At 38.4% G+C, this 24734-nt stretch overlaps 1 protein-coding gene across 5 annotated transcripts in view; it reads right to left on the reverse strand.

Annotated features, from left to right (window-relative positions):
- Nucleotides 1-409: 409 nt before the first annotated feature.
- Nucleotides 410-24734, reverse strand: part of tprb (translocated promoter region b, nuclear basket protein) — a 151048-nt gene continuing 126723 nt past the window's right edge. For 3 of the 5 annotated variants that reach the window (XM_060830306.1, XM_060830305.1, XM_060830302.1), the window contains 10 exons: nt 23793-23883; nt 22944-23128; nt 18323-18394; nt 16522-16616; nt 14652-14758; nt 11266-11367; nt 4713-4872; nt 4179-4291; nt 3197-3295; nt 410-606 (listed from right to left, as the gene is read on the reverse strand). In XM_060830306.1, coding sequence (XP_060686289.1) covers nt 554-606; nt 3197-3295; nt 4179-4291; nt 4713-4872; nt 11266-11367; nt 14652-14758; nt 16522-16616; nt 18323-18394; nt 22944-23128; nt 23793-23883 — 1077 coding nt within the window. In that variant the 3' untranslated portion in view covers nt 410-553. The remainder of the gene's footprint in view (nt 607-3196; nt 3296-4178; nt 4292-4712; nt 4873-11265; nt 11368-14651; nt 14759-16521; nt 16617-18322; nt 18395-22943; nt 23129-23792; nt 23884-24734) is intronic. The other 2 variants (XM_060830303.1, XM_060830304.1) reach the window with 2 other exon arrangements.

The following is a 24734-nucleotide window of genomic DNA, read 5'->3' on the forward strand; positions in this document are numbered from 1 at the left end:
AAAAGAAGAAAAGCAGTCAGAGTGGATGGGGTCCAATTCAGGACCGCTCCTCTGCCGACATCTTGGACATCAATAGACATCCAATTTAAAACAATTGGTTGAAGTGGTCAAGATCAGAGCATTCATGATCTACCAGTCAAGGTGTTTTATTGATATGCTATGGTTAAAGCGCAAGAATGATTAAAATATAAGGAACACCTTTATAGTAGTTCTTTTTGTTCAAATTAGAGGGAACACCTCAATTCAATTTTAAATAAAATGCTGTTTGATATCTTCCACTCATTTGATTCTTTTTAAATTTAGATAAGTACTACACTGTTGATCCTGCTAACCAGAAAGTCACTGATACAAGAAGAAGTGTAACAAAGGACTTGTATGGATGTGATTAACAATCCAAGAAAAAGTCATGTTTTCAACTCAGCACAAAAGGAAATCATTTTATTTTTCAATGAGAAGGTTACATTGTGACAAATACCCATAAATGTATGAAGTTGAGAAATTTTAGATCTATTGTAACAAGCCAGTGGCCAATACGCTTCATGGGTATACTTTTTCAATTATGATTTCCTCTGTTTATTCCTCTTCCTGACATTGAATGACTTGTACCTATAAATAAAAACATGAAAGTAATGAATGGAATATGCGAAACAGTCAACCTTAAACTATACACATGCTTTCCCAAATTTGAAATACTGGTATCAAGAGATTAATGTAAATTTAGAGAGCGTGAAATGTTCTTCCAAAGTCTTGGTTGCTGTTCCTGCACTTGACTGCAAAAAAATGCAATGGCATAAGCAGATTTTACTACCCAAATAAAATCAGTTCATCCAGTAAAACTAAAAGTTAGGATTTAGATAGTAATTGAAACGTTTACTTATTTTAATTCAAATTCTGCCTTAGGATGTTCAAAGAAACAAAGAAAATATAATAAGATGACAACAAAAATCCAAGACCCAGTCCTGGAAGTTGCCAAATTTATGTCAGAATTAATTTGGTTCAAGCCTCCTTTTATGTTCATAAATGTTACCAACTTGATGAAATAGCAAGCACATATCAATTCAAAGGACTTTAAAGTAATGTTTGGAGGTAGGTTGTAGAAAGAGGAGAAATTAGGCTTACAAAACAAGAGGATATAGCAGCAAGACAGGGCACCAATTTGGCTAATGATACTCAAAGTGGGTCAGAGTGAACAGACATAGAAAAACAGCAGTTAACATAGGGAAAGGGGAAAGAAAATAGTGAAAAGATAAAATTATTGGCTCTTACCTTGAATGCAAATAGTGTTCAGAACAAAATGAGTGAATTAAATGCCACACAAAAAAAAAGATTCATGGATATGATCCTTCAGCCATTACAAAGACAGAGACAGTCACAAGGACATCACAACAGGGAACTAAATATTCAGGAATGAGAAACTTTTTGAAAGGACACACAAGCAAAGCAGCATTCTTATTATAGGATGGAACAAGTATGTTAGTAAGAAATAATCTCAACTGGAGGCTATAGAGTCCATGTGTATTGAGGTAAGTAATAAATAAAAAAGGGGGAAGACGAGACTGAAACAGGTTGTCTTTCAGCCCCTGAAACAGTAATTATATGGTGGGACAGAGAATAAATCAGGAAATTAGGGTATATACAAAAGGCGATACATTAATCATGCATGACTTTAATCTTTACGTAGGTTGAGGTAGTTAGTTTGGCAAATGTTGTCCTAACAATGAATTCAGTGCTTATTTGGAACCATATCCAAGAACAAGACACTATGGATCCAACTTGCGATCAGGATATTTTGCTTCTGATAATGTTGAATGAGGCCAGTTTAATAAATTATCAGAGTAAAGATTACCAAGGAAGTGATGATCATAATGCGGGAGAATTAGCATCAGTAGCAGACCGGGGAAAGAATTCAGAAGCAAAGACTACTGATGAACAATGGCAAATGTTTCCGAAGACAGTTTATGGCTCACAGCAACCATAAATCCCAATGAGAAAGGAGGATTCTAGAAAAAATGATCAGCTATTATGAGTAATTAAGGAAGTTGGGGATAGCAATAATTCGAAAAACAAATCATACAATATGGCAAAGATTAGTGATAAGTCAGAGGATAGGAAATGTTTTATGAACCAACAAAAGATGACCAAAAAAAAGGAGAAATCAAACTTTGAGTGTAAACTTGCAAGAAATATCAAGAGTGATAGCAAGAGCTTCTTTATAAATGTAAAAAATGTAGAGAAAGTCCAAATTTAACATAAGCACCTTTGAGAATGAAGCTGTTGAAATAGTGAAGAGACAACAACTGGAGGAGTTGAATATGTATTTTGATCAGTCTTCACATAAGAACATACTAATGCAGCATTCTGAAGTTACTAAATAATTAAGGGGCAAAAAAGGAGAGAAAATAAATTAAATAAATATCGCTAGAATGAAAAGTGTTAGGGAAACTAATACAACTAAAGACTGATAAGTCTCCTGGACTTGATGGGGTGCATATAAGAATCTTAGAGACAGTAGCTTTTGAGATAATGGATATGCTGGTCATAAATCTCCAAGAATCTTTTGATTCTGAAGAAGTCCCAGACAATTAGACAACTGCCAATTAAAAAAGGAAGGACACAAAGAAAGGGAGCTTGAGGCCAGTTAGCCTAATGTCTATTACTGGGAAAAAGTGAGCATTTCTTATCAAGGATGTATGGCAGAGCAATTAGAAAACATAATATGATCAATGAGAGTTAGCATGGTTTCACAATAGGGGGAAATAAAAAATAATCTGTGACAAACGTTTTAAACTTTTGAACAGTTAACAGGCATAGAAGATCAAGGGTAAGCAGTGGATATATTTGGATTTTCAGAAGGAAATGTTAAGCTACCTAACAACCCATGGTATTGGGGTAGTATATTAGCATGAATAAAGGATTGGCTAAATAGTGAACGACGATGTTGCGTGGCAAGGACATTTTCACTCTTCCTTTCCTCCACATTACTGTCCTCCATCCCATCTCGGACAACGGAAAATCATTGCTTTACTCCAACTGAAAAGAGTTTAAAATCTGTTGCTTGCACTGTGCCTCCAGTCCCCTTTTGTTTCATGTTGATCTTTTCCTTTTGTAAGGTTCCGGTTGTATTGACCATTTGCCTTGTAAGGCATTATAAGACTTTTCCAAACTTGCACATAATGAAAGTCAAAGAGGGCCTTACCTCTTCGGCTAATAAACTGTCGCCCCCGAGCAACAGTTCTCCCCATCTGTGGATAAAGTCGTACTCTTCTCAATGGCTTTGGCTGACTGACACTGGCATCTGTCAGAAGATGTAATTGAGAAAAGTAAACATATCATGATACTAGTGCAAAGTGCACAGATGTCCAAGAATTAAAGCTGTTATGGTTGACTATCAAAGCTCCATCACTGCTAAATCACTCCATTATGGATGCAACACGTCACTACTTTCAACGATAGCTACTCTCCTGTTTGATTGGAAAGTATCTTGTTTTAGGAAAAGAAACCTACGTTCATGCAGGAGATAAAACTTAAGTTATTAGAGAAAATTAGGTGGCCATATACTGATGTGGTATCATGACACACAACACTCAAAATTACTGCAGAAAGTTCTTCTATAATGCATGTTTCATCAGTGCAAAATTATGGATGTTGTTTGTAAAACACGAACTTTCTGCTGAATATTGGGTTTTTCATAGCGCAATCATCTACAGTCAGATTTCTACAGCAGTTTCTCATATAAGATTATCTAGAGCAGAGAAATACAACTGTCGCATTATAGCGGAACAACCAAATGGTGTGATACATACTCCAATTATGTATTGTCTCTCAAGAGAATTGGATTATGCAAAGAAAACGGGAACTTAAATATAAACAACAAAGAAAATACTTTTAATGCAAACGTGCTTGAAACTTCATTATATAAAAATGGTCTAAGGCAGCCTGTATTTGAGCATTCATGAGCAGAGACAATTTTATAAGTCTAAATATATAGTGAAGCTTTCTATTACATGTTAAAGATGTTGCTCTCTCTCATTAATTTGGTAAAGCATTTTGCAATAGTTCACTGCTTTAAAGCTTTACTGTTGGTACTAATTAAAAACAGGGCTTGCTACACAGAGTGCATATGCTTGCAGAGTAAAACACAAGTGACAAAATCACTCCTGCACTTTCAAATTACATACCTGCTGAACTGGAAGGAGGATCCTGGCTAGTGGATGGCAGATCTGCCTCTTCAGATGGCTGAACAGATTCCTCCTCCTGATGCCCTTCAATTTCCATCACATCTGAACTAAGACTGAACAAATAAGGTGCATTTAATTTGTGAAATAATAACCTCATGGGTCTGAAAAGCTTTTCAATCAAATAAATAATCAGGGAAAGCAATTATGTTTACATAATTATGAAAACTTCCGTGTCTCATAACAAAAGTAGAAAACTGAAGTGCTAAACTCTGCCATTAAATGGTGAATTTTTAAAAAAACTACCAATTTTCAACATAGCAATGGAATGATGCCTGATGCACGCATTTACACCCTTTACAGACAAAGTAGAAGGAATGATAAAACTATGCAAGAATCGAGAGTGTGGTGCTGGAAAAGCACAGTAGGTCAGGCAATGAGTATAATCAATAAAAGCTGCAAAAGAGAATTAACAATAAAATTAAATGGTTTCTTTAGCAGAGGACTATAGATTTAGGGACACTTGGCTTATCTTACCCCTCTTGGTCTACCGCTTCCATAAACACTTCATCCCCATCATCACCACCTCCAGAATCTGCAGTGCTAGACAGGCCTCCCGTGGATGTTGTAACCATGGGAACAGATTGAGAAGCGTGTTCAGTTACATCCGATTGTGCACCCTCATTGAAAACTGTGACTGAAAGAAAACGAAGTAGCTTGAGTTCCCAAGCAAGCTGAAATTTCAGCATAACAGTTAAGTGTTACGAGTCCAAGACATCTTCTCTGCACATTAAAAAGAAAAGACTTGTGCAAGAAATAGTGAAGCTCCCTAATAAGTTTACATTGTCAGAACTTTATCCAGCACTCCAGCTCAGTAAATTATAGTTAAAACATGATATTGCGCAATCACAAAACAGTCATTGATTTTTCACTGCAACGCTTTCACTATAACTGCTTACTGCACATGCCACCACTAGATGGTAAAGTAACGGTCTGTGGAAACAGCTCTGCAATCAAGCTCATGAGTGCCAACTCACTGCAATCAACAGATGTTACAATGTGATAGAAATAACTTATCAATGTGCATTTCATATTAAACTTTTAAAACTGTACCACTAAAACATCCATCCAAGAGGTATCTTGAAATGAATTAGCAAACAGTTGACTCAGAAGTAGCCCTTGCTTTTTCACTCACTTCACACACACAGGCAATGAGGTAGTGTAATTTTTATGCAACTTATTTGGATAGATCTGGAAGTGAAGGAAAATTAGTCACTCAATTTTAAAAGAATAAGATTTAACCAACATTATACTAACATAGGATTGTGTAAAACCTCAAACATTGTGATTTGTTCAATGACTTTTTTTTTAAGTACTTTGTAGCACAAATTGCATTTTATAAAGTGGCCAGCAAAAAGAATTTGGTACACAAAACAGGGCATTGATCTCAACAGACCCACACAGGTGCTTCTGCTTAACTTCAGCTTCCTCCAATTTGCCTTCTTTCAACTGGTTTGTTTAAATTACAGGCATTGCACATTTACCTGCATTTTCACATTGAATTACAGAAATAATCAAAACACCAAGTACTGAAGAGTAAATGATTTGAAATTTTCCCACAAAGAGGTAAAACGTCTCAAAAATAATTTGTTCATTTTCAAAGCTTGATGTTAAAGAAGGGAGACATCTGCGACTGTTAATAATAGAATTCCTGAAATGCCGAAAGAGGATATTTAGCCTACAGCTACTCCTTGAACAGCACCCCACAAATACCCACCCCCATTCCCGTAACACCACATTTACCATGGCTAATCCATCGAGCCTGCACATCCCTAGGAAATTACAGGGCAATTTAGCATGGCCAATCCACCTAATCTGCAAATCTTTGGTCTGTGCGAGGAAACTGGAGCACCCAGAGGAAACCCATACATACATGGGGAGAACATGCAAACTTCACAGAGACTCAATGACAAGAGGGTGGAATCAAACCCAGGTCCCTGGTGCCACGAGGCAGTAGTGCTAACCATTGTGCAGCCAACTGCCCATTAAGTTATACATTCCATCCATAACACAGATTAGGTGAATTGGCATGTAGTGGTATGTCACTAGAATAGCAATCCAGAATCACAGACTATTGCTTGGAGATGGCACCACGACAGATGGTGAAATTTGAACTTAGTAACCTGAAATAGAAAGCTCATCTAATGGTCATTATGTAACCATCATCAATTGTCATAAAAACACATTAGATTCACCAATGTCATTCTCCCTTACCTGACATCAGACCCATGGCAATGTGAGTCTTAATATCAAGTGGGCAATTAAGCGCGGGTAATAAATTCCATCCATACCCATGAACAAATAATAAAGAAAACAGAAAAGCTTTATACAACATTGCTGCATTAATTGTCCTGAACACATTTTACAAACAAAATATGGTGACTGAAATGTAAACTTTTGCATTTAGTATTGTTTTGTCATTGAATTTGAATTTCTTGAATTTCTCAAAGATACATCACTCTGTACTAAAAGAATTAAAACTCCAACAGTATGGTACTTCATTCTCTCAAAATATGCAGATGACACAAAGCTGGATGAAAGTATGACTGTGAGGAGTACACAAATGTTGTGGAGAGATTTGAACAGGCAGAGTGAGTGGGCAAATGCAGAACAATGTGGACAACTGTTGGATTATCCACTCTGGGTGCAAAAGTAGGGAGGCAGATTAATATTTGAATGGTTGAAAATTGAGAGGGTAAAATTTCAATGAGACCCAGGCGTCTGTGTACTAATCATTGAAAGTAAGCCTGCATTTGCAGCAAGCAGCATAGAAGACAAACCATATGTTGGCCTCATAATCTCAGGATTTGAGTACAAGAACAAGGATGTGTTGCTGCATCTGTAGAGGGATTGGTGAGGCCACAATAAGAAGACTGTGCAGTTTTGGTCTCCTTCCTGGAGGAAGGATTTCCTTGCTGTACAGCAAAGGTTTACCAAACTGATTGCTTGCCTAGCAGAGGAGATATTGAGATTGTTGGGACTATATTCACTGAAGATTAGAAGACTGACGGGATGGGGGATCTCAGAGAAACCGAAAAAATTCCAACAGAACTATTCATCATGTTAGATGCAAGAAAAATGTTTCTGATGTCAGGGGAGTGGAGAACCAGGTGTCATTATTTAGACTTTTTAGTACTGAGAGAAATTTCTTCACCCAGAGTAGCAAGCCTGTGGAATTCACTACCACGGAAAGATGATGACAAAACTAAGTTCTCAATGAGGTAAATAAAGCTAGATGTAGGTTTACTCGCTGAGCTGCAATCTACATCTAGAACTTCACCTTGAGCTACAAATCTTCTCAAAACTCATTCGGTAGATGAAGCTCTTGTGTCAAAAGCTATCTAGGGATATTGGATGGGAATTGGGATTAGGTTATTGAGCTTGATGATCCGCCACGATCATACTGAATGGCAGAACATGCTCGAGGGGCTGACTGGCCTACTCTTGTCTTCTGTGGTTTTAATAATCTATTACGTGCTTTGCATTATCGGACAATATTTGACACGAGAGTCATAGAGATGTACAGCATGGAAACAGACCCTTCGGTCCAACCTGTCCATGTCGACCAGATATCCCAACCCAATCTAGTCCCACCTGCCAGCACCCAGCTCATATCCCTCCAAACCCTTCCTATTCATACACCCATCCAGATGCTTTTAAATGCTGCAATTGTACTAGCCTCCGCCACTTCTGCTGGCAGCTCATTCCACACACACACACAACCCTCTGCGTGAAAACGTTGCCTCTTAGGTCTCTTTTATATCTTTCCCTAAACCCTCTCACCCTCTAGTACTGGACTCCCCCAACCAGGGAAAAGGCTTTGCCTATTCACCCTATCTATGCCCCTCATGATTTTATAAACCTCTATAAGGTCACCCTTCAGCCTCCGATGCTCCAGGGAAAACAGCCCTACCCTATTCAACCTCTCCCTATAGCTCGAATCCTCCAACTCTGGCAACATCCTTGTGAATCTTTTCTGAACCCTTCAGAGTTTCACAACATCTTTCCGATAGGAAGGAGTCCAGAACTGCACGCAATATTCCAATAGTAGCCTAACCAATGTCCTATACAAGTGCAACATGACCTCTCAACTCCTGTACTCAACACTCTGACCAACAAAGGAAAGCACACCAAACACTTTCTTCAGCACCCTATCCAGCTGCAACTCCACTTTCAAGGAGTTATGAACCTGTTCTCCAAGGTCTCTTTGTTCAGCAACACAGCCCAGGATCTTACCATTAAGTGTATAAGTCCTGCTAAGATTTGCTTTCCCAAAATGCAACACCTCAAACCTCTTAAGTAAACTCCATCTGCCACTTCCCAGCCATTTGGCCCATCTGATCAAGATTCTGTTGTAATCTGAGGTAACCTTCGTCACTGTCCACTACACCTCCAATTTTGATGTCATCTGCAAACTTACTAACTGCGCCTCTTATGCTCACATCCAAATCATTTACGTAAATGATGAAAAGTACCGATCCAGCACCGATCCTTGTGGCAGTCCACTGCTCACAGGCCTCCAGTCTGAAAACATCCCTCAGCCACCACCGTCTGTCATCTACCTCTGAGCCAGTTCTGTATCCAAATGGCTAGTTCTCCCTGTATTCCATGAGATCTAACCTTGCTAACCAGTTTCCCATGGAGAACTTATCGAATGCCTTACTGAAGATCACATCTACTGCTCTGCCCTCATCAATCCTCTCTGCTATTTCTTCAATCAAGTTTGTGAGACACGATTTCCCATGCACAAAGCCATGCTGGCTATCCCTAATCAGTCCTTGCCTTTCCAAATACATGCACAACCTGTCCCTCAGGATTCCCTCCAACAACTTGCCCATCACCAATATCAGGCTCACTGGTCTATTGTTCCCTGGCTTGTCCTTACCACCTAAACTACAGAGATTTCAGAACTAAACAAGTCTTGGTTAGATATGGCTGAAGGAGTCTTAGAGAGAGATGGTTTGATGAAGAGGGGAAGAAATGTGCACGAATTGGAGAAAAGCAGCATTCTAACAACTGGAGGGTAAGGAACAGAGGTAAAGATATGGCTAGGAGGGGAAAATATTAAAAATCAGAATTGGAGAACAAGAAAACCAGTGAAGGTCAACGTACATAGAGATGATAGATAAAGGAGATCTGACACAAGTGAGGATACAGGCAAAATTTTAGACAAGTTCACGATTAAGCTAAATTAGAGTAGAGTAAGGAAAGTAGCATATAAATGTAAGAAAGGCATCAAGAGATCTACTGTGGTATGAGTTGATGCTAGTGAGATGAACAATGTTCTAAAAATGCAAGGAAATAAGTTTCCATCTGAAGTGCCAGTCCTTTAAGAAGCCATGATGTAACAAAACCGCATCCATGGACTCGATGAAAATACATGAAATGGTGCAAAGTTAGCAAGCTAAATTTAATAATGTCCACTTAAACAATGGTAAGCCATGTAGGCAGCCATCACTTTTCTAGGAGGGTTTGTAACCATGAGGACACCAAGACACAGTCACAAAGCTCTGGCTCAGTGGTGCGATGTCATTCACAAGCAACCCATGGCAATCTTGTTATTCTTACTCAGCATCTTCGACTTTTCTGTACAGGGTTTAAGTATAAAAAATTCAGCAATTTGAGCAAATGTAATTAACAGCCCATATCAATTGGTCACAGGACACAAGTCAGTCCATCAGTGTTTCCTCCTCTCGGGGATCCATGGGAGAACCAGAATTTTAAAAAGGGTTTGTTGTAATTGCCATCATGTCGCACCTTTTCATTAAAGAATATTTAATGAGTTTAGTATTGCAGATGACCTTTCAAAGAGGTCAACTGTGGCAAGTCAAATGGCTAAATAATACAATAGTATATGGGAGGATAGCAATTCTTATATCCCAGAAATTATGTTACAGACATTATGCTACAGAAATTAACTGGCACAAAACCACGTAATATTGTTACAAGCAATATTGCTTCCATTCTGGCGAAGTTCGCCGATGATACGAAATTAGATGGACAGATAGGTAGTTCTGAGGTGGTAGGGAGGCTGCAGAAAGATTTAGGCAATTTAGGAGTGTGATCCAAGAAATGGCTGATGAAATTCAAATGTGAGCAAATGCAAGGTCTTGCACTTTGGAAAAAAGAATACAGGGATGGACTACTTTCTAAATGGTGAAAAAATTCATTAAGCCAAATTATAAAGGGATCTGGGAGTACTAGTCCAGGATTCTATAAAGGTTGACTTGCAGGTTGAGTCCGTGGTTAAGAAAGCAAATGTAATATTTATCTCAAGAGGGTTGGAATATTAAAGCAGTGACATGCTTCTGAGACTTTATAAAGCTCTAGTTAGGCCCCATTTAGAATACTGTGTCCAATTTTGGCCCCACACCTCAAGAAGGACATATTGGCACTGCAGCGTGTCCAGCAGAGATTCACATAGATGATCCCTGGAATGGTAGGCCTAACATATGATGAATGGCTGAGAATCCTGGGATTGTATTCATTAGAGGTTAGAAGGTTGACGGGAGATCTAAGAGAAACTTACAAGATAAAGCATGCCTTAGAAAGGGTGGACGCTGGAAATTTGTTTCCGTCAGGCGGAGATACTAGGACCTGTGGGCACAGCCTTCGAATTAGAGGGGTCAATTTAGAATGGAAATGAGGAGACATTTCTTCAGCCAGAAAATGGTGTGCCTGTGGAATTCATTACCATGGAGCGCAATGGAGGCTGGGAGGTTAAATATCTTCAAGGCTGTGATTGATAAATTCTTAAATCTCACAAAGAATTAAGGGATATGAGGAGAGTGCTGGTAAGTAGTGTTGAAATGCCCATCAGCCATGATTGAATGGTGAGTGGACTTGATGGGCCAAATGGCCTTACTTCCACTCCCAGGTCTTATGCACTACAGAACAAATAGCTGGCTGGAACTTTGATCATAAAAAGCATGAGAAGCTTACCTTAGGCTTTAGTGCCATTAGACAATTACATGATGAGCACTCTCCCAAAAATGCAGCCATTTTTATTCTCATTAAAATAAATCCATACCTGGTGCATGAACTTGCAGAGGTGTAGTTGGGACACTGCGGCCTCCAGATTCGTCTTCATGAACAGCAGCAAGATAAATGGGAGTTTCATACATTCCGAGTCCTGTAGGAATAAGGAGATGAGTCACAATAAATTACAGAATAAAATCAGAATAAACAAACATTCCACACATCACCTGTTCTCAAGTAGTAAGTCAGAGTAGACTGGATATTTTCATACCGAAGCTACATAGTTTATTTCATGTAATTAAAGTATTAGTAACAGCAGCATTTAAATACAGACATGGTGTTTAATACTTGACATTTCATTTTAGATTAAAAGATTTGACTCGTGGCACAGAATTCTGCTTCAAGTTGAATGTCACTAGCATTTCTGAACAGCAGAAATGATGCAAGTAACCCAGGCTGTTTATGCATTCACTTCTTAATTAAACAGTTTTCAGAGTCACTTGTGAAATGCAAGATTTCAATTAAGTACTGGTTTTACAAACCAGTAAAAGACTACTACACAACTGGATGATGAATAACTATAAAAACAGACAGGTGTAGGAACAGAAGCAGGCATTTAGCCCAACGAGTCTGCTCTACCATTGAATGAGATCATGGTTGAATCTGATAATCCTGAACTCCAGTTTCCTGCCATTTCCCCATAATCAATGGGTCCCTTACTGATTAAAATCTCACTGCCTTGAATATACTCAATGGCTTAGTTTCTACAGCCTTCTGTGATAAAGGATTTTGCACACTGACCACTTCAGATAGAAAAAAGTCACACTGGTCTTAAACTGGTCAGATTATGCCTCTAGTCGAAGATTCACCCAAAGGAGAATAGAGGGAGAAACAACCTCTCCACATCAACTCTGCTAGGCTGCCTAAGGGTACTGCATGTTTCAATGAGACCTCCTCTGATTCTGCTAAACTCCAGAGAGTACAGGCCCAAGCTACTCTGTCTGTTCTCGTAAGACAGTTCCTCAATAAGCAGGACTAATCTCGTGAACCTACTCTTGGCTGCCTCCAATGACAGGACATCATTCTTTAGATAAGGCTCCCAAAACTGTGCAGTATTCTGGCTGTGGTCTGTTTGGTGCTTGTATAGTTTTATGAAGACTTGGCTATTTCTAGATTCCACTTCCTTTGATATAAAGGCCAGGAAACCATTGCTTTCACTTTTACCTACTAAACTTGTATGCTAACTTATTTTTGTGATTCATGCACAAGGACCCCACGTTCCAGTGCTACAGCTTTCTGTAATCGTTTCCTATTTAAATAAAATTCAGGTCCTCTACTTTTGCTGAAAAAGTGCACAAGCTAAATTTTTCCAAATCTTTTGCCCATTCACTTAAGAGATATCCTTAGATAGGCTGTCATCTGCAACTTGCATTCTTAGCTTTGGCAATAGTACATCAACTTCCAAAGTCACTTATCTTTTGTAAATGTGTGTCAATAGTTACAGGTTACCATCCTGAAAATGTCCCCTTTTCCCCAACTCTATTGATTGATGTTAATAACAGCACCCTCAACACTATGTGCAGTTTTCTTATTAAGTCACTAACATGTAGTACCTTATCAAATGCCATTTGGAAAACCAAAATATTGCATCTATGGGTTCCCCTTCATCTATTCTATTTATTGTCTCTTCAAAGAACTCTGATACATTTGTTAAGCATGAGTTCCTCCTCATGAATCCATGCTGACTTAGTTTGATTATATTATGTTTTCCTAAATGTTCTGCTTTCATCCGTTATCATAAACTCTAACATCTTCTCAATAACAGACAGTAAGCTAACTGTCCTGTAGTTACCTTTTTCTTTGACTTTTTGTCAACAACCTTTTTGAATATGGATGTTATATTGGCAATTTTCCAATCCTCTGTGGGACTTTTCCATCATCCAAGGATTCCTGAAAGATGATGACTAGTCCATCACAATCTGTCTACAGGTACAAGATCCTTTATCCGAACATCCAAAAGCCAAAAAGCTCTGAAATCCGAAGGCTTTTTTGTGAAGTTTTTTTTCATTAACAAGATTGTTTGGCAAGCAAATAGTTAATCCAAGATGAGCATCGACAGGCCTGGGGTTTTTCTGTGAACGCTACCAAGTCGACACCCACTTGATGTGTGTCACTCAGATGCGACGTGGGGGTGGGGCGGGCAGGGAACTGGCCAAGCACATTCTTTGTTAGAAGTCTGCTTCTCTGGTAAGATTTTAAAAAATTTCATCATTAAACTGTCACATTCTGAAAACCGAATTCCGAACAACAACTGGTCCTGAGTATTTTGGATAAAGGATCTAGTACTTTCTTTAATATCCTAGGATACACCCCACCAGATCCAGAGGACTTAACTGTCTTGCATTTTTAACCACATTGTTATCCAGGTACTTTTCTGTAATGATACTTATTGCGCTTATTTCCTCCCTCTGCCTTAACTTAGGATTTGTGCAGTGCTTCTAATATGCTCTATTGTGAAGAATGAAGCAAGATATCTATTACCTTTGTCTGCCATTGCCTGGTTTTCCATTATTATTTCTCCTGACTCATTTTCTAAGGTTTAACTTTGGCCACAATGGTGTTTTTTTAAAATATTTAAAAAGCTCTTTCTGTCCGTTTTCCCTCACCTTGATTATTCTTCTTTTGGTCACCTTTTTGTTGGATTTTAAAACTTAAATTTTGCCACACTTTTCCTTTAGTAAATCTGACCAGATCCTTAAACATTGCCAGTTAACCATGGCCAGTTTATCGTCTTTCTTGATCCCTCCTTTCTCATGGAGACATATATTTGCTGAGTAATGAACTATTTTCTTTAATGACTGCTGCTGTTCTTCAAATCTCTTTTCTGTTAAACTCTTTTCCTCATCCCGATGTAATTATCCTTGTTTAACTTCAGCACAGCTGATTCTGATCCAACTTTCTCACACTCAAACCAACTATAAGACTCTACTGCTACAGTTACTGCTCCCTCAGGGATCATTTACTCAGATTATTTAAAATCGGCTTTATTACTCGTCAAAAGAAATATCTTGATCCCTGGTTGGATTACAAAATGTTGTTCTAGGAAACACCGTCTCAAACACGCAATTTTTCCTCATGGGAACTTTTCCAATTTAGATTGGTCAATCTTTAAGATTAAGCAACCCATGATTAACATTCTGCTTTTTAAAAAAAAGGCTTTCATTATCTCAATTTATTCTCTACCCTGTAGAATAGGCTTGAAGTGTTATTCTGTAAAATTGGAACCATTATTATTGATACTCAATGATCTACCAAATAGAAGTAGAAAGTACTGATTCATGCAATATCAACTGCAAGCGAAATTTAGAACAAATTATCACATTTACTTTCCCTATTTCAAATTATGTGACCATTTTGAAACCTTTGTAAAAGAATTACCTCCTTGTGATGCCAACTGTCCAAGGTCTGACTGACTTGAACTGGTTTGAGACATATCTTCTGGGGGTCCAAACCTGAATCGAGGAACTCCAATAACCTGGGGAGAACTAACCACAGTTTCCAACATGAATTTCTAGCTTAGATCGTAATGAAAAATAAATAGCAGATCAAGTTTTGTACCAAGTTCCCTATGCGCCACATCTGATGAGTCACATCTTAACTTATTTATTTCCTCCTATGGATTAACTCATGCTACCACCAGCTTCTTATTTTTGAAAAGAAATATTAAGCATATGATCACAAAAGTAGTACATGAAGTGTCTGCTTCCTTGATACCAATTTCAAGTTGAAGAAAATTCAGTAAATCTCAAAGACCATCTGGTATCAAAATAAGTTTGCCTAACCTCCATGCAAATTCATAACCTGGCTTCAATCAGAACTCAAAATTCACAACTTTCAGTTTGAAAATTTCACTCTATTTACTGTGAAATCACAAACTTTCACTGAACATGTTTTAGACCTACATTTGAAATGTATGAATTCCTTTCTTACCTACAGAAAGAATTTGTTTACTCGACAAAGGGTATCCAATTTGAAACTTAACTTGTTATTTTCATATTTTATTAACCTCTGACATCCTCTAAGATATAGTCATAGTCATAGAGAAATAGTGATGCACAGCAGAGAAGCAGACCTTTTCGTCCAACTTGTCCATATCAGTCAGTTATCCGAAATTTAGTCCCATTTGCCAGCATTTGTCCCATATCCCTTTAAAGCCATCCTATTCATTCACTCAACCGTCTTTTAAATGGTGTAATTGTACCAGCCTCCACCATATTATCTAGTAGTTTCATACACATCATCTGCGGGAAAAGGTTGCTCCTTAGATTCCTTTTAAATCTTTCCCCTCTCACTTTAAACCTATGCTCTCTACTTTTAGACTTGCCTACTCTGTGGAAAAAACCTTGGTTATTCACCCTATCCATGCCCCTCATGATTTTACAAACTTCTATAAGGTCACTCCTCAGCCTCCGGCACTCCAGTGAAAACAGCCTCAACAGCCTCTCCAGATAGCTCAAACCCTCTAACCCCTAGCAATACCCATGGAAATCTTTTCTGAACCCTTTAAAGTTTCACAATATCTTTCCTATAGCAGGGAGACCAGAAATGAAAGCAGTTTTCCAAAAGTGGTCTAACCAATGTCTGTACAGCAGCAACATGACCTCCCAATTCCTATTGTCGATGTATTAACTAATAACGGTAAGCATTTCAATGCTTTTTTTTTACCATCTTGCCTTTCATTTTCTAGGAACTATAAACCTGCACCCCAATGTCTCTTTGTTCAGCAACACTCCCAGGTCCTTTAAGTGTATAAGTACTGCCTTGAGCTACTTTTCTAAAATGCAGCATCTCACATTCATCTAAGTTAAACTCCATTTGCCACTCCACAGCCCATCTGATCAAAGTTTCATTCTACTCTACGGGTGGTATGTGAATGTGCGACCTCCTTTGCTGTGCATTACACCATCAATTTTGGCAAGATTTGCAAATTTCCCGATGATACTCATATGTTCACGTCCAATTCATTTACATAAAGGACTATCTTTGCACCACACTGCTAGTCACAAGTTTCCAGTCCAAAAAACGATCCTTCAACACCACCGTCTGTTTCCATCTTCAAGCCAAGTTTGTATCCAAATAGCTAGCACTCCCTGTATACCATGTGAGCTAATTTTACTAACTAGTCTGTTGCGGAATCTTGTTGAATGCCTAACCGAAGTCTACATAGACAATGCCCACCACTCAGCCTTCATGAATCTTATTCATCACTTCTTCAAAAAAAAACTGTATAATTCAGAATTTAACTTACTGAATGGCTTCTGCAAAGCCATCTGATCGATGAGGCACAACAAGAGTTGGTGTACTTGGCACCATCCTGTCATCTTCATCAAAGAAGTGCTGCTGCTAAACAAACAAGATAGATCAGAGATCAGTATGGGCAGAAAACAAAAAGACAAACGGATATCAATTTAAAATTATTATATCATTTGACGAGAGCCTCATTCTTAGCTACATTTTGATATCACTTGAGGTTACTATCTCACTCAGGTAGTACATGGGAAATTAAGCATCTTTATTCTCAAACGTTGTGCAAAAACGTAACTAAAAAGCATGCAAAATTACCCAATTCACCCATCTTCTAGACACAGGTTGACAAAACACAGACTAGTTTTCTGTACTAAACAAAAAGTGCAAATTGACTTCAGCTATGCATAAATGGTTATCAATCATTGACAAATAACCCTAATCTCCAGCATAAATGGAATTATACACATAATACAAGACAGAAGAAAAAACATAAGATTATGGATGGAGGGAAGATCTGGGAAATCAGTTAATTTGTTCCTGCTCACTAAAGATGCTGAGATTAATCTTACGCTGTTAAGAACACTTATGTAGTCAGAATTATAGAAGCCTAACAGGCAATTTGGCCCATCAAATTCACAGCAACCCTCTAAACAGTGTCCTACTCAGGCCCCTCAACCTATCCCTACATTTTCCATGGCAAATCTACCTAAATTTCACATCCTTGGACACTACGGGTTGTTCAGAATGCCCAATCCATCTAATCTGAACATCTTGGGACTGTAGGAGAAAATCAGCAGACAAGGGGAGAATATGGCAACTCCCACACAGTCACCTCAGGCTGGAAATGATTCCAGGTCACTGGCACTGAGAGGCAGTGGTGCTAACCACTGAGCCACTGTGCCATTTTTCCACTGTCATTCTTCACTGGATGTTTCCATTGATTTATAAGAGGCAAAGGGCAGTTAGTTTATATAAAAAGGTCTCTGGCTTATCAACTAAATGTCACATGTTAAAGAAACTGAAGGGGAGATAAACTTTTAAATGGCGTAAAGTGGCTTACTGCAGAGAATAGAGACAGCTCCTAAACTGCCATAACCTCCTTTGTATCTTGTTCACAGTCTAAACCACTTAGCCACCTGAGAACCAATCACATAGTTGTGGGCAGGTAGAAGACTTTTGTCATTCATAACGGATTACTAATCCACACAACTTTGTCAACCAAAGTCCCATCTGTACACAATCCTTCAGTTTGTTTGCAACCACTGCTTTGCAAAGGATCTTAATGTGAATATCAAGTTACTTTCTTTCCAACCATTCAACAATTTCTGTCATTTCTGGTTTCAAAACCAATCTTTCCTCATTTCAGTTCAAAATTTGCAAAACTGGCTGAAAACATGTTCGTTTGTAAAGTTTCCAAATGTTTGTAGTTCTTCACAGTTCAAACACCTGGTTTGCCATGACTTCCAGAAATAGTCTTGTCTATTTTCTCAAATGCATTAAAATACTATGCACTCAGGACTTCACTATTGAGTAATTTACAATATTTGGCTTTGAGATTTATAATCCTTAATTCATTTGAAAAGTTATTCAACTAAAAATGTATGAGAACAATTCAAGTTGGCAGCAGGTAAATGCAAATTTGCTCTATTGCCAACTTTAAGTAAACTAAAGCATTTATACTAGCAATTTTGATTTCAGAAAACTAACCAGCGAATAGAACTGAAGGAAGTGCATTGAAATGACAAACAACATTTACGACCCTATAAATCTTAAGTGCACGTTTTGGTCATTCCATTACTTACCACACCTCCAACACCTGGAGTAAGCTGAATTCCTCCTCGGCTTGATGAAGGACGTCGTGCAGGTGGAAATCGCTGAAGAACAGAAAAATATTCTTACAGAAAAACTACAAACCTCAAACAAAAATGCACAAATGTCAAAATCAGAGAGACATCTACCATTGAAAAAAGAGATAGGCCAGACTGTATATCCTCCGTAAATGCAAGAAAACGATGCTGTACTGAATACTTCTTAACAATGTTCGTTTTGCCTTCAACTTTCTTGCTGAGAAGAAAAACATTTTTTTAACTCTGAAGTGGCTTTAGCGACTCCTTGCATGGGAGTAACTGATTAATGGCATAAGGAGAAAAACGTGGGTCTACATTCTATTTAGTTCAAGTATCTGGAACCTCAAGTAATTGACTTGCACATACTGCACTATGTGGGAATCCCAGTCACTCATACAGTCTGGATGATCAAGTGTGGAGGAGGTACTTCCAGTTGAAACAACTTGAGCTCCATATGTTGAACCTTGTGCAGCTGCAGCTATGGTATTTTCACAAGACAGTGGTGCTCGCGGATAGCACATTTCAGTATGTGTTCATTCCACAGTTTAAGGAAGTGCAAGCTGAGTTGCAATGCTAACTGTCTGACAGAAGGGGACCCCCTACAGCTCATCTTGCTTGCAAACCATTTAATGGCTTGGAAAATGTTAAGAATGAATGGAGACCAGGCATAACCAATGTGAGGGAGAGGGAGTGGGTGAGAGGGCGGGGGTGAGAGGGCGGGGGTGAGAGGGAGTGAGAGATCAACTAGTGTGAAAGGGCAATAATAGTTGGAATTACCTTGTCTTTGAAATGGCAGTGTCGAGGATGTCTCAATGCAGGGCACTGAGGGGCGCAGACGCAGGGGGCACCTTCCAGTTGGCTAAATTACTTACAAAATCTTTGTATTACTCCTACTGACATAGGCTAACGAGTACAGGACTAGAATAATACAGCTGATAAACGAAAAGCTGGAGAAATGACTGTACCTACTCTACATCACTGTGGTATACATTTAATGAGCTGGATTAAAATATAGTGGTAAGAATCACGAGATTCATGGATAACAAAAATTGGTAGGGTGGTGAATAATGAGGATAGCCATAATTTGGAGGAGGATATCAACTAACTAGTCATTTGGACATAGCACTAGCAAATAGAATTCAAGCTGGAGAAAAGGTGAGGGAGAGGATGGCTAACAAGACGAGATTACATTGAATGGCAATATCCTGGAAAGCACTAAAGGTTAGAGGGATCTTAATGCGCATATCCACAGATACCAAAGAATAGCAGGGCAGGTAGATCAGATGGTTAAGGCAGCATATGGGAGATTTGTATTCCATACCTGAGCTAATATAGGCAAGCAAGGAACAGGAATTTCCTGTTCCTTGGATGCTGCCTAACCTGCTGTGCTTTAACCAGCAACACATTTTTAGCTCTGATCTCCAGCATCTGCAGACCTCACTTTTTACACTAATAAAGGCAAGAGCAGGGAGGTTATGTTGGAACTGTATAAAACATTGGTTACGCCTCAATTTGGATACACCTACAGTTCTGGTCATTATGTTTATAGGATGGATAGGATTGCACTTGGTTGTGTAGAAAAGATTGACCACGACACCACATGGGCTCTGAAGTCTGAGCTAAGAGGAAAAACCAGAGAGGCTGGAGGTTTTTCCCCAGAGCAGCAAAGTTTGAGACAGGACCTGATACGGGTCAGAGGATTGAGGAACGGACATAGAGCAGATAGGATGGCACTCGAGAGAGAGAGAGAACAGCAACAACCAAAATGTTTTCACACAGAGGGGGACATGATAGAGGCATATAAAATTATGAGGGACATGGACAGGGTGAATGGAAAGCAGCTGTTCCCCTTAGTCAAAGGGTCAGTATCAAGGAGGCATAATTTTAAAACGAAAGGCAGGCAGTTGAGGAGATTTAAAGAAAGGATTTTTCAATAAATGGCTGGTGAGAGTTTAGAATGCACTGTTTGGGAGGGTTGTTGAGGCAGGTAAATTGAACCTTTAAAACTTGGATGACTACTTGAAATGTCATAACATGCAAGTTGATGTGCATATTGCTGGAACTTGGGACTAGTGCAGATCTCGTGTAATTTTGGCAGTACAGACCTGACCTGACAAGCAAAAGGACTTCCTCTCTACACTACGATTCTATGATCAGATTGTGATTGGAGTCTGGAATTCTTGGCCTGAAATGGTGGCTTAGTCACACATGCTGGTAACATTTAAACATGATTTAGATATTTACCTGTGCTGCCACAGGGTATAGGCTAAGAGCTGGAAAATGGGATTAGTGCGGTGAGATATTTGTTGACCAGAGGGCTGAACTTCCTCCTTATGCTGTAAATGTCAATGTGTCCATAATATTTCTTTACTAATACAGTTTTTCAAACTCTCAAAATAACTTTGACTCCAACTCAGTAATCAATTAATAGCATGACCAGATATTCTAAATCAAAGCATTATAAAGATTGAACATGTTTAAAAAAAAGGCAATAAATATACATTTTCATTAAAAAGAACTTGCACGTGGGAAGTCTAACTAGCATTTGTTTGTCAAGATTGCATTTTCCTGTGACTCTGGCTGGGTCATTACATGTACATTTCTTTGGCACATCAAACTAGACTACAGCCCTAAAACTCCAATTTAAGTATGCCTCCAAACATTCACCATAACTTATCTCCAATTGGATCCACCCAAGTCACCACACAACCACCTCAACTGGCGAGCACCACTATGAGAAATCATTAACATTAAAAAACTTGGAACCAAAGAACTTCTCAGTTACCACAGCCATTTGTTAATTCATCTTCCCACATACAATTGTCCATCTAAAAAGCATTTATTTGAAGATAATTACAAATTATTTTGTTTTGAAACCTGATTTGACAACCACTTAACAGTTAAGGCACCGAAAGAAATTCACAGATTGACCTTCACCTCATTACAATAGAGGAGAGCAAGCACAAGGGTAACATGGTTGCATACTGACCGATGTCCTAACTCTCCCAGGCCATCACTGCTAACAACATACAGAAGTTTTAGTTGAGCCAATCAACAACACAATATATTTACTCTAAACCTAGCATAAATCTATTTGTCAAGTGCAATTTAAGATCGCTGGTACATGCAAATTTTGACATCGATATCTTCACAAGTGAAGAAAAACTTTCTTCCCTTACAAGGATGTGCTGAAACGTGCTTATTGCATCTTTTAGGAAAAATATTCCAGTCTGCACAGGGGCAAATTGCTCAGATCATATCTGTGGCTAGCAATTACTTCACTGGTGCTTTATTTTTCACATGTTGATTGAATTTCATCAATAGAAGAAATTTGCATGAAACATGGGAGGCAGAGCATAAGAGGACAGAAGGATAGAACAGCATAAAGGGACTGAAATGATGACTCAAATAGCAGAGCAGCTAAGTGAGATGCAATTAGGTTTTGCCTACAAAACTCATAATTAGGGGAGATTGAAAATTCTATGCTATACATTCAACAATTAAAACTATAATGCCAATGCAATCATGCAAAGCAAGATCAGCGATGAATGGGATCTGCTCATGACTCAGAGTGATGAGCAATGATTGTTAATTTTATAATCATTAATCACTGTCAAAGAAAATATAAGTAGGGTGACTAGGGCAAAAAGGAACTTGAATAAAAATAGCCCTGTAAAAACATACTGGATGTGAATGCTTTCACGAGCGGACAGTATCTGCTCAGAATGAGGTAACCAAGTGAAAGATACCCAAGGGATTTTTTGAAGCAAACAGAAGTTGACTCATTCAAGGAGAACTCAGATTTGGGACTTTAACAGAAAAATGACATGGTATGGAAAGAAAAGGGAGATGAACAATCCAAATTTACGTTTGAATTATTAACTCAAACTTTCATACTGGGTATATGACACATCACAAGACCTGACAAAATTTGCAACCTTTTGTTTGAGGATTATCAGAGAAGAAAGTCTGAGTAGCACACTTACACACATTGTGTAGTCCTGCCAAAATTCAATCAGGTTGGGAATCTCTGGAGCACTGTAAATTTAATCAGGTACTCAAAGCTATAAACACATGTTGTTGATTACTACTTCAGTTTGTGGACAACATTTAGCCTACTTGGGATGATGACAAATTGTTCCTTTTAAAGCTCTGGGTTACAGTTAAGAGGGCAGAATAAGCAGCATTATTTGACAATTAAGCTCAGAGTACCTGTTTAGATGGGAAGGCCTCGTAGCACAGTGTCCCTAACTTCGGGCGAGATTCACACCCTGAAGTGCATTGCAATCAGTCTGAATAGGTCGATCAAATATTTACCTGTGCAGATGGGAGGGCTCTGGTGCTTTAATGGCAGTATTCCTACCAGTGAACTAGGAGACTTAACTGCTAAAGTTCCATCTAATCCAGGGCTTAACAAGATGAGCTGAATACATATTTTAGAAAATATTTGCCTATGCAGGTCAAAGAAGATTGGATCCTTATGATCCAGGGCCAAAACATCTGGGTTCAAAAAAGACTTGCAACAATACGACTCGCAGGGTGTTAGTGCTTGAACAAATTGGTTAAAAGAAACTACCTGTGCTGGTGGCCCCAGTTCTTGAGCTGGCGGTTGAATTGTTAATCGTGGAGGAAGAGGATGAGGTGGTCTCCGTGGTGACCGTAGTAGTCGTGGGGCCTGTCTTTCAGATATGGCCTGCTGTTCTCGAGAAGCTTCTGAAGTATAAGAATCTGTGGTGGGGACATTACCTTCACCAGCAGCTGCTGACAAAAAAGAAAAATTATTTTTGTCCATCAGCAGCCTTGTCCTAATTCAACACCCTGTTCCATAACCAATAGGACAATTACCATATTAAGCATAACTGATCCAATTTTACACCTAACTTGCAAACGTTATAAACTGGAATTTCATGCATAATGTCATGGATAGCATCTGTGCCAAGTAAATAGACTTTTGGAGAAAATAATTTTCTACTGATCACAAAATCGACCTGTGTCACTTGTTTTCTAGTTTGATCGAATTGCCCTACAGGGAGAAAAGCTTAAGAGTCATGTGTTTCTTTCATCCTTCAAATGAGGAACCAAACACAGATGGGATTTCCAAAGCTAAATAAATGCATAAATGAAAGAAATGATGCCTTTAGAAATTGGTACTCCACAGTAAAGCCTGTTTTATGAAAATTGGGTTGTCTTCAGTTAAAAGATATATTTTACTGGCATCATCGGGGCAGCCTTCAGTCATGTTCATGGCACATTATAAAAATTTTGTAACAAAACCAAATCAATAAACACTTCTGTAATGGGTTGGATCCTTTGCAAAACAGTTGAAAACCGAATTTTACAGGACCACTGTTACCAAAATTGTCGAGTGCATTTTTAACCTTAACTAACTTGGTTATAATACATCTTTCAGTTTAATCATACTTACAATTATCTTCTGGTATTTGAGTACTTTCTCCTTCTTTACAAATGTTACCACTTTGTTCATTTTCTGCACTCTGTTCTGTCCCGTCAGCACCCTATGTGAAAAGTAGGCTCAAATTTAGAAAAGGAAGTAGTCTTTCAACATCACAGCCTCATTCCTCATAAAATTTAAAACTTAAGCAGAATCTAATTCTACCTCTGTCACATTCCTCAAAATCCAGGTGAATTAAGACCAACTCAAGGAAAGTTACTAAACCAAAAATTAAACACTACAGATTTTAGGATTTCTTTGAATAATCAAAATTGTTTGCACTTAATTTGCAAAATGTATTTAAAAATTATTGCAGGATCAAATTCCAAAGGATTATTCCAAACTAGAAGGATTCACTTCAGACTCTCAAAATCAGATAGTTTCACTGACAAAATTTCTAAAATTAATGTGTGAAAGCTTTCTGTCCCTTTATGGCATTTCTTCTGCAGGAAAACAAACATGTTCAACAGATTTGACTACAGAAGGGCAGCTATCACAATAGCATGGATTGTGTTCTCAATAGAAATGCAGGTAAGACTTATTCAAGAGACTGGGACTGCAGAGGATTGCTGCAATAATACTAAAACATCATTTCTAAAACAATACTTTCTTCCATAAGTTAAATTCTGCAGTTTCAATGAGCCAAGACTGGTTACTCAAGTCAAGTCACTGACTGAAGACAAATCAGCTTAAGTTTTGGATTACCAAGCCTACCACAAAGGGCTGAAGTGTTCTAATGTTCCAGCTATAGGTCAGCTGGACATGAAAGAGCTTATAAACTCTATAAAAAGGTGGACAGTCATTACTTGCTCAATATTAATTAGAAGTTGAACTAATTTCAATGAGGGAGTGATTGTATATTCAAGAATTATCAATGATAAAAGTTGGAGTCACAGTGAGCTGTACAGATGGAAA

The sequence above is a fragment of the Hemiscyllium ocellatum genome, chromosome 9 (assembly GCF_020745735.1).
Source record: "Hemiscyllium ocellatum isolate sHemOce1 chromosome 9, sHemOce1.pat.X.cur, whole genome shotgun sequence".
NCBI classification, from domain to species: Eukaryota; Metazoa; Chordata; class Chondrichthyes; order Orectolobiformes; family Hemiscylliidae; genus Hemiscyllium; species Hemiscyllium ocellatum.